The sequence below is a fragment of the Culicoides brevitarsis genome, chromosome 2 (assembly GCF_036172545.1).
Source record: "Culicoides brevitarsis isolate CSIRO-B50_1 chromosome 2, AGI_CSIRO_Cbre_v1, whole genome shotgun sequence".
In the NCBI taxonomy this organism is placed as follows: domain Eukaryota; kingdom Metazoa; phylum Arthropoda; class Insecta; order Diptera; family Ceratopogonidae; genus Culicoides; species Culicoides brevitarsis.
This window is the reverse complement of record NC_087086.1, coordinates 28,248,867-28,264,199: the sequence shown is the minus strand read 5'-3', so window position 1 is coordinate 28,264,199 and position 15,333 is coordinate 28,248,867. Positions and strand designations below refer to the sequence as shown.

General features: G+C 29.2%; 1 protein-coding gene across 1 annotated transcript in view; it reads right to left on the bottom strand.

The window, feature by feature from the left end:
- LOC134829463 (spermatogenesis-associated protein 13-like) overlaps window positions 1–10,903 on the bottom strand; it is a 33,697-nt gene extending 22,794 nt beyond the window's left edge. Inside the window, exon 1 of the mRNA XM_063842534.1 lies at window positions 10,365–10,903. Coding sequence (XP_063698604.1) covers window positions 10,365–10,579 — 215 coding nt within the window. The 5' untranslated portion in view covers window positions 10,580–10,903. The remainder of the gene's footprint in view (window positions 1–10,364) is intronic.
- Between the last annotated feature and the right edge of the window lie 4,430 nt (window positions 10,904–15,333).

Genomic DNA, 15,333 nt, shown 5'->3' with positions numbered 1-15,333 from the left:
TTAATTGCATACTTTCGAGACCATTTTTCTATTTTGAAATACAAAAAAAAAATCTACGGATAGAACGAATCTACGGGTCCGTCATTAAAATTTAAAAATAAATCAAATAAAACTTTTCATACTATTTTAAGCTTTTAACACAAATTCCATCAACAAAATTCTCCCAAAAACAATTTTCTCGAGCAACATGACACGCCAAAACTTGAACACATGAATAATTTCCCGGTCCTTCATACACGAACAAACACCTGTTTGCTAATATTTTATCACTCCAACTGCTTCAAATCATCTTTAAACTGAAATTCCTTACTCAAAATATATGTCAAGGACCAACAAAGACAACATTAATTCCTCTCTTTATCAAAATTCCGGAGAAAAAGTTTTCGATCGAGCAACCACAATCGGAGTGACAAATAAATATCTGGGTTAAAGTTCTTAATTTTGGTAATTAATTCATTCATTTCATTCCATTTGATTTATTTGTGCCCAAAATATTTTCCGATAAAATTCCTGCCTGGTTAAAAATAGATGAAATTCAATTTGCTGACAAAAAAAATGAAATAAATTCAGGTGAGAAAAAAATTTGTATAAAATTTAATTAAATTGAGTGGTTTTTTTTTGGAATTTAATTCAAGATGCATCGGAGCTAATGCCGGATCACAATAAATTTTTATTGAGCCACCACAAATATTTTCATTACTTAATTTTATTCGGTGTTTTTTAATGCTTTTTCCCATATTTAGTGGATACGAAAAAACGAAGCGACTCTCATTAAAAATGATAATTTATGCTGGTCTGCTCGTGTCGCGTTCCTCATTTGTCGCGGGGAGGTATAAAATATTAATTATTTTCATGAAAGTAAGTGGATTATAATAGGAATGTCTCGTTCGCTTGCATTCTGCACTTAATTAACGTGCATTCCGTTTCCGTGTCATCAACAGTCGCCATGAAGAGTTGAAAGCGAAAAAAAAAATAGGAGAGCCTCTAATTTGATACATTATCAAATAATCCACCGAGTGCACATATGTTGCGTTTGTTTCAACTCGCAAGAGACTCTCTCTTGTCTCGCATGTCGCTTCTTCACTGTCACTTTAATTTATGATTATTCGTTTGTTGTTGTCGTTGTTGTTGTCTAATTTCATGTTGGATGCATTTTATTGCTGAGCCGCTTAAAACAAAACGAAAAAAAATTAATGAAAAGACATCAAAAATGCACTCGGAGTGTTTTGGTTGTCGTACAACGTTGTTTGACGAGCGGAAAATCTGTTTTAGAAATTATAATTGATTGTTGTCACAGACAAATAGCGTTTTATGAGATGAGCGGTCGGCAAAATGCGATGAAAGGCGATGCCAAACAATGCCGAAGTGGCATGAGAAGGTAATTAAACAAAGAAAGTCCGGTAATTGTTGCTCGTTTGTGTGGGCGATTGACTAATTTTCGATCGTTCCTTCGAGCGATTAACATAAATTAATGGTTTTGTCGAGGTTTTGGTAATGAAAGCGGTGGAAATGTGTGATCTGAGGGCGGTTTTAGGCAATTACGGTAATTTTTGCGGAATTTCCTTTGTAAAAGTGAATGTTAGGGTTTGGAATGAGAGGAGAAAATTCGTACCATTGATTTTGAGGTTTCATTAATTGATTAAAGAAATTTTTCAATTACTTTTACTTGTAAAATTCTTTAAATATTTAAAAAAAAAATTTTAATTTTTGACTCAAGGTGGATATTTCATAAAATTTTTTGAATAAATTAAGAATTTTTTAAATTTTTGGTTAAAAACTAGAAATTTTTTTAAATTATAAATTTTTTACTAAAAAATTATTAATATTTAATTTAAAAATTTTTTTAAATTTCTATCATTTTATATTAAATTTTAAATTATTTTTATATTTTTGTAAAAAATAAAAATTCGTATTTTAAATTTTTTAATTTTTTTTAAAAAATTTTTTTTAAATACAAATTATTATTTAAAAATTTTAAAATTGTTTTTAATGAAAAATTAAAAATTAAGGAAATGAATTTAATTTATTTTTTTAACTTAAAAATTAAAATTATTATTTCTTTTAAATATTTTTAAGAGTCAAAAAAATTAACAATAAATAGTCTCACTATTAAATTAAATTAATTAATTTTGAATAAATTTTTAAAAAATTATAAATAAATAAATAAAAATTAAAAAATTAATTAAATGAATTAATTTATTCAATTAAATTAAATAAAATATATTAATTGGATTTTAATAAATTTATTTCCCTTTTTTAATTTTTCTGAAAATTAATTTTATCTCCGGAGATACTAAATCAACTTTTTGAGTAATAAAATTTACATTTCTAGCGATTAAAATCAAAATTAATCCATTTAAGAATAAAATTCATATTTTCCGTCTAATTCCGTGTTCAAAAACATCTTTCATCACCGCTTAATTCTCAACTTTGTTTACGTTGAGGAAGAAAACAACATCAATGAAAACATTACAGATGTAAGACGACCAGATTAGTGCTTTAACTTTACAACTTCTTTGAACAGAAATCTCGACGTTCATTCGTCTCACTTATTTCCTAGAACCGTTTTTACGAAATAAATATGAAATTATTATTATTGTAGAAACAATTCTAAAGAAAAAAAGTGACTTGAACTGTGTAAAGATAGAAAACGTTGACACAAGTTGTTTATTTATTTGCATATTTATCGTATTTATTATGAAGACGCAGCAAGTGCAGTTTTCATTTCGTTTTATTTTCTTTAAATATTTATTGTTAAAAAAAGAGACATGCAAGAAGAGAAAAAGACTTACGTAATATTTTTATTTCTTATTATGATTATTTTGTTTTTTTTTTTGAAATTGTAAATAAGATGGCTTTCTTGCCTTTTTTATATTCGTTCTTATTTCTTCTCGTCTTTGCACGTCGGTCGTCTACTTTTTCTAATGAAATTGAGAGATGGCTGTGCAAAAGTGCTTGCAGGACAATTTATTTCGTGTCTGTTGTGCAAGCACCGTTGAAGATTGCAGTAAAGTGTAGGGTTGAATGGGATTTTATTATGACAATCGACATGAGATTTGAGATTGTGTGGGAAGAAAGTGACAGTGAAAGCGTATTTTTGTTTAAAATTGCTAAATATGAAATTAACGAAAATTGAAGAATACCTTTTTAGGTCAAAATTAATTTTTTATAATTGTTTGTTTTTGGTTTATGATGAAATTTTTAAATTAATTTTTTTAAAAGTAAATTATGTTCAAAAATAATTAAATTATTTAAATAAAAAATATTTTAATTTTTTAAAAATTATTTAAAAATTTTTTAAATATTTAAATATTATTTTAATAATAAATTGCAATAAAATAATTTAAATAAAAAATATATAAATTTGGTAATAATTTTTTATTAAATTTTTAATAATTTTTTAATCATTCAATTTCAATAAATTAAATTTTAATTTAATTTTTAATTTTAATTAAATTATATTTTACAATGAAATAAATTAAAAACTTTATTCTTTTAAATTAAAACTTAATTTTTTTGCTCTTAATTTAATTTAATAAATAATTATTTCTTAATTGTTATTGTTTTTCATTTTTTTTTTTAATTTTTCAACAAAAAATAATTTTTTTAAATTAAAAAAAAAAAAAATTATTATCCACAGACCTCAGATCAAAAACCACATTTGAGTCAAAATTTCCTCTCAAAAACCCATAAAAACTATTTTTGTTCACAAGAAATCGAATCCTTATCAAAATTTTACTATCGAAACTTTTACTGCAGCTTATTGCATTTTATACATTCGTGCCAGGGACACAAAAAAAAAAGATTCGAAAAAAGTCGTAAAATGTCTCAAAAAGTGACAAATACAAAGCCCTCGAGACAACAACACGAATTATCTCTCTCGAAACTTCCTCTTCAGACATCGTCGTCGTGCATCCTTCATCATCATCATCATCTCTCGTTGCATCGCAATTTTATGATGTAACGCAATTTCTGTTGAATTTTTCGTCTACTTTCGCTCCAGGGTCGGACGATAGTGTAATACAATAAATTTTTTACATTGTTCTCGTCAATTTGTGCTCCGACAAAATTCATCTCAATTTAGTGCAGATTGCAAGAAACCCGACAAACAACTTTTTTTTTTGTGTATGGGGGACCGTACACACTCCCAAATAGTTTTTGTTATTATTTATTTATTTTTATGGAAAAAAAAGTATCGAGAACAGACGTACGTCAATGTATCTTGTCGAAAAATCGGAAACAGCTGCTCGCTCCTGTTACGATCGTCTCATATTCTCTCATTTAAAAATAAATATATTTTTAGGTTCGTCCATCATCGACATGCAACTCCATCGAATGCAATGTGATGATGATAAAAATTTTTACATCAGCCCGGCATGGAACGACGACGCGTCACGTCGATAAGTTAAATAATATTTCGAAATTAAAATTGCCATTTATTTGTTTTGTCATTAAAAAAAGGGCACGGAGGATGGGAAACAGGAAACAAAATTTTATCAATATTTATCGCAGCCAACCACTGAACTACCGACCGACACACACGAATCACGAAAAAGGCACCGAAAATATTTTTAAAAGCATTCAAAGTAATGCAACTGCACCCATTTACAGTTTTCTACCTGTCCAGATCCCCTTTTTCGATGCAACGCAGTTTTTTTGTTGTTGTTTTAAAAAATACCAAATGCTCGATTGTGTGACGTTTCTATGGTTATGCACAAAATTCCGCACCAAACAAAAACTAAAAATGTGAACAAATCGGTCAACTATTCAGAAAATAAAAGTTGAACATAAAATTGAATGATTTTTTATTTGCAATTATTTTAATTTGCTAATTCATTGAATTTGTTTGCAATTTGCCATTTTGGAGGTTCCACGAGAGTGATGTAACAACAATCGATGTGAATCTAAATGAAGTAGCCTTGATCGCTGTTACATTGGTGGATACGTGCATGTGAGATTTGAACATTTGAATATGGGAATTGGAGTAATGGGGTACTGTGACAAATATGGTCAAGCATGAGAAGATATGATGAGATGATTAGCGATTTTTTGTTATTTTTGACGAGGAAATGTTGTAATTTCTTGCTATTTGAAGATATTTTTTGGCCATGTTGATTAATTTTTTGATCAAGTTTTGATCGTAATTTGGTTAGGATTTTGCTTTATATTGAAGAAAAATCAAGGGCGGATCCAGAGGGGGGGGCAATTGCACCCCCCTTTGAAGCCTAAAAAGCACTAAAAATCACAAAAATGACACAAAATTTAACAAAAAAGGTGATTTTATATACATTTGCACCCCCCTTCGTGGTCCGCTGATAGCCCCCTGGATCCGCCCCTGAGAAAAATTGAATTTTAGTTAAAAAAAAGAACTTTTATGTACAAAAAATAAAATTCGATGTCCCTCAATTATTTAAAAATGAACATTATCATAAAATTTTTCGGCCTTGAATATCAGTTTTTTGTGTAAATTATTTTTGTCTAATAAAGACTACTTTTATTCAGTCAAAATGTTTAAAGGAAAAAGCCTCAAACAACAAAACTCATCTTTTCTTACTTATACTTGATTCGAACATTTTTTTTTAATTCATTCTTAATTTCTATTCTTTTTTGAAGCACGTTAAAGTGATAAGGTTGGAAAAGTCTTTATAAAATCTGATGCATCGAGGAATGGGTTCGAGGAAAGTCATATTGATGGTTCCTTTCGACAAGTTTATTTCTAATGATGCTCTAAACAAAGAAAAAATATTAATTATTAGAATGCCAATTTTTTAAATTATTATCAAAAAAAAAAAATCATAAATTGATTTTTAAACCAAAACTATAAGATAAAAATCTATTTAAATCACCATTTTACATCATCCAATAATATCAATCACTGGAACGATTTCATTCAATTGATCCTAAAACTCAATAAATCCCACAAAAACAAAGAATTCTCATAAAAATCAAAACAACAACATAAACCTGCCCTATCACAACTCACGCACTCACACAAATTCCGATGCGGGTGTGATTTCCAATTCCACATGCATGCCAAAAGAGCATATACAAACAAACGCACGCACCAGAGAAAAAAAAAACATAAAAGGACAATAGAACGAGAACGAGAGACGGAAGAAAAGGAAACAGAATGTGTTACATCCTGTGATGTGTTCATGTGCAATGCAAATTCACTCTCTGCGTGTACGACAACATCTGCTGTGACTGATCAATCGGATTTTTTTCTCTTTTGAATATAGGAAATTGAATTCGCTTGTTTTTATAACATCATCACTACTGAGAAGCAGAACAAAAGCACAACGAATACACACACATCAGGGACTCGTCTCTTTTTTTTTTGTTTCATATGTAAATTTTAATTCTGTCGAATGACTTTTTGATTGTTTTATGTGAACTGCACTGCTTGCCGAGACAGGTAGAAATATCGATTAAAATTACATTGAGAAGAAAAGACGTACCATGCACCATGAATGAAGATGAAAAACCTTGGAAACACGCTTCATTGTTTCATGGACCAAAAAATTCAACGACCCACATTTAATTTCAATTTTTAAAAATTAACAAAGTTTTTTTTTCTGTAGAAAGTTAAAAACAAAAAATCGAGGGGTGGAAATGTGCATGATTTAATGTAATTAAACGAAGAACGTTGAATCATCGAAATTTAATTAATAGAGAGAATGTCATGCTGGTACGAAAATGATGATGGCGGGTGTCGATGGTGATAACGATCGATTTTACTTGTTTTTTTGTTCTTTCTTCATAATCCTTATCCTTGAACTATTTTATTGCCCTAGTCGGTGATTGGAACAAAAGACGACGCAATTTGATCAAAAACACACGTTTCATATCTTGAACACGTTGCACACGCAAAGCAAAACTCTTCGAGCATCTATCCAAATCCCACCTTCGAGTCAGTCCCATTGTTGTTGCTATTACAAGTAAATCTCTTTTTTTTCTGTGCCGTGCCGATCTAAATTTCTTTTTAATACGTCTTTTCTTCTTCTTTTTCCAATTTCTAATAAACTTCATTCGTTTCTATTGTATTTGTTTGATTAATCGGTCATCAGGGACCTGTGCATCATTTTTACCTGGGCCGGATCGATCATCTGGTAAGTCGTTACTGACCTCCAATACAAGAGGGCTTAATGAGATAAGTCGCACAAATGCTCAAAAGTAGATTTTTTTCTTAACTGTTTGCTCAGAAAGTCAATTAAAATCAAAAGCTTTCTTCCTTTTTATTAATTTAAGGCTTAGAGACCTTTTGGTCTTCAAGTTTTGTTTGATTGTATAGTAGATTACAGAAAGAAAGTGACATCATTAGAAAGAGTCGTTAAGCCGCGGTTGCCATGCTGCCTAAGGAGTAGTTTGATAAGTAGTGTAGATGCTTAATTTAGATGATTGGTTTTAGAGCAGATTATTCCTTCTTGTAGTTTTCGTTTAAATATGTTGAAGTTTGGTTCGTCATTGATGCAATCTGAGCAATTTCGTGAAGTTCGTTAATAATGACTTGTGAGAACGTAACTGGATCTTGGCTGAGGTTGAATGTAGTTGAAAGATTCAGGGCTTAAACTGCTTTCGACTTTTGCTTTTGCTTGCCATATTTTTTGCCCAATTTTTGTGTATAATATCCTTAAATGTGAATAAAGTAAATTATTTTAGATTATTTTTTTCATTTTTTATATAAAAAACCATAAAAACTTTTAGAAAATAATGTGCTTCTATTTTGCTTTTTTTTGCTTTTGCTATTGCTTTTGCTTTAGTTTAAGCCCTGGAAAGATTATGTTTTGGGTTGCTGTTTAATTGATCACTTATTGTCCAAAATAAGCTCATAATGTTCAGATAGGAAGCTTTTTTGCATATAAATTATTTTGATAGAGTGATTCTTTAAATTTAATAGCTAGAAAATAAAAAAAAATAAAAGTTAAGAAAACCATTTTTATAGATCGAAAGTATTGAATACTCAAATTTCTCGGTTAATAGAATAACTGCATATATGCGATTTACCCTATTGACCCTTCAACTAAATAAAAACGGAAATTGATGAGTTATTGACTAAAATTTCATTCCGCTCCCATAATGACGCATAATATTTGTCCTTGACGTCTTTGGGGTTAGAAACGGAAAACTGCGTCTCAGAAAAATAAATAAATAAAAGGGAAAGTCTCTTTGTTCAAAACGTTTCATCTAGTATTAATCAACTAAAACCAAACTATTGAAACACGTGTCACGAATGGGATTAACACGCCTTGAAGGAAATTTCCTTCCAAAAATTTTAATATCAAAATGAGGTTTTGTGGATTTCGGTTGTTTTCGTGACAGCCAAGTGGTTTACTTTCAATTAGATTTAAATAAATAAATAAAATAAGATTGATTGCCAAAATATTTTGCTTTTTCTCACAATAATTTCCAAAATGAAATTTATTCAAGAATTTTGTGATCTACCTACATCTAATTTAATGAGAAAATCTTCGAGTGTGGGAGAAAGAAGTCCCGCTGTGGTCAAACAATCTCCTTTTAATTTATTTCCTCACAATATAGACACGTAACACATTAAAAACGAAGAATACGAAAAAAAGGTAAATTACTTTACCTTACAAATATTTATTTTGTTTGATTTTTTTCGGTGTCCTTTTTGTTTTGTTGACATTACCTACTAAGGCTTTCCTTCTCGTTAGAAAAAAAATGTTTTTTTCGAAAATATCTTCATTTGTTGAATGAGAATTTCGGACAAAAGCCCAACTTGGGTGTTTTTTTATTTTCATTTTTTTGTGAGAAAAGCCGCTGATGCCGCAAGAAGGTGTCGGCTATTTATTTATGTTTTGAACGTAAAGACCTTAAAAAGGCAATAATTGAACACAATAATTGATTCGATGAAAAATGTCTCAATATTGACAATGGGGGACACCCTGAAACAGAAGTTGAGTCATCAATTAAGTACGCAGAATTTTTCGGTCTTGTTTAAAATTAAGATATTTTGGGAGAAACTATGGTGTGAGGTCAGTTTTCACAATTTAATTAAATTTGAAAAAAATTATAGAAAAAAAAAAAATATTTTACTTTTTGAAAAAAAATTTTTTCAAAGAGCCAAAATAATTTCTTTTTAGATTTTTTTACAATTTATTTAAAAATTGAAAATTAACGAATCGATTAAAAAAAAAATTTTTAAAAAATTTTTTTTTTTACATTTTTTTTTTAAATATTTAAATAATTTAATTAAAATTTTAATAATTAATTAAAATATAATTTTATTTAATTTAATTTGGTTAATTAAAATTTTAATAATTAATTCTCAAATTTACTGAGTTTTTATTTTTTTTTATGCATCTTTGAAAGTTTATTAAAGAATTTTGCAGTAAAAATAATGACAGGTGTTAGAAATTTTGTTCAAATTTCCTTTTTGAGGTAAAATCTTATTATTTCAAGGCAAAATAAAGTGCATTGAACCTTAAAAAATTTGTAAGAAATAAGATTAAAACAATTAATTTAACACCTGCCAAACAAACTTTAATTGGCTTTTTGCTTAAAATTTCAATTTTCAGCTCAAAAATAATTAAATAAAATTAATTTACAATTTTCTAGACAAATTTCAGTTGCGAGACGCAAATCCCTCACACCAAATTGAAAGTCTATAAAATTTATTGGCAACATTTTTCTTTATGACTTTATATGTGACTCTTTCATACACCGAACTCGTGCCACACATATGAAGCACTATCATGTCCTTTTGTGTTGCTCGTCGTCGTTTAGTAATAAAGAGATTTGTTGCTTGAGATTAAGAGCTTTACACAAAGAACGCACAAAACACAGCAAGAAAAAAAAAGGATTTTGCTCTGGATTTGATATTAAAGAGCGACATGAACGACGTTAAAGACTTTTATCACAAAAATGTTTTGTCTGCGCCTAAAAGTCGTCTTCATCATCGTCGTACGTAGTTTGAGTCATCAAAAACTTTAACAATGAGAAAATCCCTTCATTATTGTCATTATTTTTAACGAGACTCGTTTTTTAACATATTTAACAAAAATTTATTTTTTCCCTTTTACAAGAAAAAAAGAAACGTCAGATTATGTCTTGTTCCACGCAAAAAAAAAATGTTAATCCGGCTCCAAAAAGATGTAAAATAATTCTGTGTGGGAAATGGGAGAAATTTAACAAAAATTTCAGCTTAAAAGCTACTTTGTAGTCATTAGCTAAAAATGTAACTGCTACAAAACTGCGGATAAAGTCTCAATTTACTTGTAAATTGAGCTTCATCAAGGCCACATATCACATTATACCACCGCACGAAAGTGACAAGCCACACACATATCGATCACATTTCAAGCTAGATAACTCTCTAAGAAACCGGGGGAGGATCAACTTACATTTCTGTCGTCGTCGTCACTTGATTATCATCGATTTCAACGCCACAATCGCCTTTGAGTGTCTCATCGGCGTGCCAGCTGTGTCGCGTCGCAGTTATATTTAAGATTGTTTCTTCGGACGACGATTCGCTGCTGCAACTCATATCACTTTCATTCATGGAACTTGCCTCCGCGACATTGTTGCTCTCGATTTTTGATACATTTTCGTCCTCCATATTTTTCGGATGATTTTTTTTGATGCTTTATTTTTATTATTTAGATTTTCATGCTTTTTTGCATTTAGAAATCGTTTTTACGCGTGTTATCTCGTTGTTAATTTCAATTTTTATGCTTAATGCTTGATAAGATTTTCATATTTTTAATTTTTTGTTTACTGCATGACTGACTGCACTTTTGATTTTTTCGATTTCTAACACCTTTCAAGCTTCCAAGAATTTTTGTTTTGTTTTTTCTTCCTTTTTAATACTTTTTTTAAATTAAATTTTAACAAACTTCCTTTTTTCACACGTTTTTTGGTCAAAATGAAAGACTTATTCCGAATAAATAAAAGTATAATTACACAAAAGACCGCTAATTTTTAATTCAAATAAATAAAAATACGAGAAATTATTAACACAGAGCTCTTGTTTGAATGACGGTTAAAGTTGTTTTGAAGATTTTCAAGTTCCCTCTTTGTGTCGCCTTGCAGTGTCTATGAACTCGTACGTTCTGTACGTATTGGCGACTGCATCATCTGTATTACGTACGGAGTGTCTATGGAGCTCGTACACATACGTAAGTTATATGGCGCGAATTGTGGTTTGGGATCTTTTTCACAATTTGTTACTCCTCTGATCGTGATTTTTGTGCACGATCAATTTTTGAATGAAACGATATTTTAAGTCGTTAGAGATCGATTTTTTTTTTGTAATTAAGTGAAAAATTTGAGATAATTTGAATGAAATTATTCGAAAATTATTACAATTTTTATTTTTGTTTTGATGAAAAAAAGTTTTTTATGCTATTTAATTAATATTTCTCTTATTCGAAACCGAAATTTAGAAAAAAAAATTCGAATCCTGAAGGAGATAGTCTATTATGAAAGTATTGAGATTTGAGAAAATTTTTATCTCAAAAAAAAATTTGATAAAAAATTCCAAATAAAATAAATTCAATTTCTGCAAGGAATAAAAATATTTTTAAATTTTTATTAAATTTTTTTTTTAAATTATTTTTAAAATTTTTTGATAACTTTTAAAGGGAAATGTTTGATAAATTTGATAAAAATGTAAAATGAGTGTCGTTAAAAAGTTTCTGACAAAATTTTAATTAGCAAAAAATTTTTACAAAAATCTTACAAAAAAAAAATTACTAACTCCTCAATGATTTTGATTTTTTTTCGTCAAATTTGGTCAAAAATTAACAAAATTGCGTTAAAATAAGTTTTTACCGATACAAAATTATTTTTGTGACATTTTTAGTCGATTCTCTCGAAATTTCATAGTTTAAAAAAAGGTCATTCACTGTCAACTGTGGTCCCCTTAGGCAATTTTAAACAATTTTCTATTCGTCCTCTTGTCATTTTTCAACACAAAACGTGCCTAAAATGCTAAATAAATAGTCACTTTTATACTTTTTGCTTGCTACCACTGACCGACTATGACGACGTAGAAAAAAAAACTATCACTCAAATGTTTAAACATTCAGAAATTAACAATCATTCCTCTTAGCTCGCTCTTAGCAAAACGAATCAAAAACAAAATTTTATTCACCAGAATTTTTTTCTGTACAAAAATTTACATTGAAAATCCATAAAAAGAATCCTCATTTTTTTTTCGAGCAGTAAAAAATAATATTTATGTAAGAATTTTATTGCGCGGCAAAAAAAAACTCACTCACCTGTATCGCATGAATGACTTTGGCAGCGATCTGCTCTTCCAACGACTGAAATTTCCCGTTGAATTTTCACCTTTGTTTTTCCGCTTTCCGTTCATCATGTACTTGGACTTGAAGATGTTTGATCTGGAAATTTTGGGAAAAGAGAGCTTTTTTAGCATTCTGCTGCTGCTTTTGATGTTCATCGTTGACTAACTGACGAGCATCTCGTGCTTCGCGTCAATCACTCGTTACATTTGTGGTCGTTAAAATTTATTTTCTTGTCCCATAAAGACAGAAAAGGGATAACGATCGACATTAATCTTGATTGATAATTAGGCCAATGAAAGTATAGAAAATGTTTTTTTTTTTTCTTTAAGGGAATTTTTAAAGAGGGATTTTTGTATGAATTTTTCAAAGAAAAAATTAAAAATTTTGTAAAAATCAGTACAAATGTCAATATTTTTTTTAATTTTTCATATTTTAAGTGAAAAATGGAGGATTTCGTTAAAAAAATTTTTTTTTTTTGATCTTGTTAAGAAAATATTATTTTTTCTTAATTTTCAAAACTTATTTCAAAATATTGTAAAATTTTACAAAATTTTCGAAAAATTATATAAAATTATTTAAAGTACCTAATGTAAAAAAAAACTTTTAAGTCAAAAATGAAAAAAAAAAAATTATTTAATTTAACTTAAAAGTAGACATAGCGGTACGGGAATTCCCGACGGGAAATCCCGGCGGGAATGGCCTATTTCCCGATCCCGATTTCCCGACAAAAAATTAGTCGGGATCGGGAATCGAAAGGGAAGATATTTTAGCTTACCTCGGATTGATGCTTCAAATATTTTTGGCTCTACAAATACTATTTTTAATTTTTGTGTTTTTTTTATATTCTTAAAATGTTCTTCTTTTAAAAAGTTTTTCAAATGTCGTAAAACGAAGCCAATTTTTAAGTCTTAATTGTCAGTTTTGTAAGCTTGGATACATTTATTTTTCTTTAAACAAAAAAGTATGATGAAAATTTTGAGAAAGCATTTTCGACTCAAAATTTGAAAAAGTAAAAAAGTTTTCTTATAAAACTGATTTTAATAAAAATATACTTAAATTTCAAAATCTATTCTTTCTATTAGATTGGTACTTTCTTTAAATTATTAGAATAGAGGATATCTTAGTAATAATAAATAACATTATTTAAGCGTTTTTCATAAATTCAGTAAATAATTTCATAAATAACAGTAAATAAGAGTTCAAAATTGCATCTTCTTCAGTTAATCGGTTATTTTTTAGTAATTGTTATTAGAAAAATACTGTAAAAAAAAACTATTTTTTTCAAAACAGAAAAAATAAAATGCTTCCTAAAAAGCACTTTCGAGAAACTATTAAAAATTTTTTGAAACTCAAAAATCATTGAACATAAGAGAAAATTATATTAAGTCAAGCATTTAAAAACTTAATTTGCTTTATTTTTAATAAAAAAAAATTTTTTTTCTGAAAATTAATTTAAAAATCAAATTCTAACTGACTTTTTACCTATTCTTAAACTGTAACTTGAAATATTTTAATCAAGCTTAAGTTTACGTTTCGTAATTTTTTTAATTTTTAAGCTTAACTTTAGGCTTAAAAGACTTAAAAAATCTTTGATAGCAGCTTAAAAATGAGTGTCAGACTAAAATCGAAACTATTTGATTAAAGTGGCACTTAAGTTTCACTTAAATTTTCTTAAGTTTCACTTAAATTTTTTTAAGTATCACTTGAACTTTCTTAAGTTTTCTTAAGTTTAACTTAAGTTTTAAGTCAGGAAAATCAGGGCTGAAAAACTTTTTAAGTTAAAAGTCAAAAATAAATGACTTAAGCTTAAGTATAGCTTTCTTAAGTTTGGCTTAAGTTAAGTTAACTGACTTAATAGTCTCTTAAGTTTGACTTAAGTTAAAGTAATTGACTTAATTTGCATTTTTAAATTGAAAAAAAAAAATTTTGAATTTTTAACCAAAATTTTTTTAAAACTTCAAAAAAATATTTCAAATTTTTCTAAAACTTTAAGCTTAAGTCAAAAATTTATTAATTCAAAATATTCTTTTGACTTAAAAATAAGTTAAAGTTTAAGTCATAATTTTTTTCATCCCTAATTAAGTCAAGTTCTTCCCTAAAAATCCTTAAAATCCAAAACCATTCCAAATGTTCTATCACCCTTACCTGCTTTTATTCTCTCTTGACGACACATAAAACCTCGTTGCATCACCGCTCGTCGTCGTACCTCCTTTATTCGTTGCTCCTCCACTACTGCTGCTATTATGCCCGCTATCGCCGTTTATCGTAATTCGCGTGGCTCCATTCGACCGTTCCCGCGTAATCGGCATTTCGCGTTCCCCGAGGAAAATTATCGAATTACTCGCGACCTTGACCGGATTCAAGGGCGGCTTCGTGGAAAGTTTAATCGGTGGCGACGACCGCGAATTTTTACGTGGCGACGGCGAATCGTGCGACCGAACGTAAATTTTGCTCGGATTTTTATCGGATTGACAGTTTGACTGGCAATGGAAGCTGTGAAGAAAAGTTTTTTAACAATAATTGAAAATTTTTGTGAAATTTTTGTGTGTTTTTTGTGGGATGTGTATGTGACTAAAGTTAAAAAGTGGTGAAAAGCGTGTGTTAATTTTTAATTTTTGGCGGATTGCTAGGTAAGTAGCTTGTGCTATTTTTTTATTAAGCAGGATTTCTATTTTTTGGGGACTTGATCACAAATTGGCACTCTATTTTTTTCAGATTAATACCTTCCTGCTCCTGCGTTCGATCCGTTATTTGTGGGATTGCGATAAGAAGTTGCGTCGTAGTCAATGACGCTGTAATGGTCGGTTTTGCGATCGTAATCCGAGTTTGGCGATGAAGGACTCAAGTACATTTGATCGCCGCGCGAGCGATAAACGTCAGCGGATCTTCTGTACATTTCCTGCTGCTGCTGCGCTTGTTGCTGCAAAACGTACGGACTCGATCTTTGGTACTGATTCGGCGATCGTTCCCGACTGATGGCTCTACCTTGCTGGTAATTCATCATCGGGGATCGCGGTGCCCGTAATTTCGGGACGTCGTACGTGTCGTAATTGACATTTTCCGG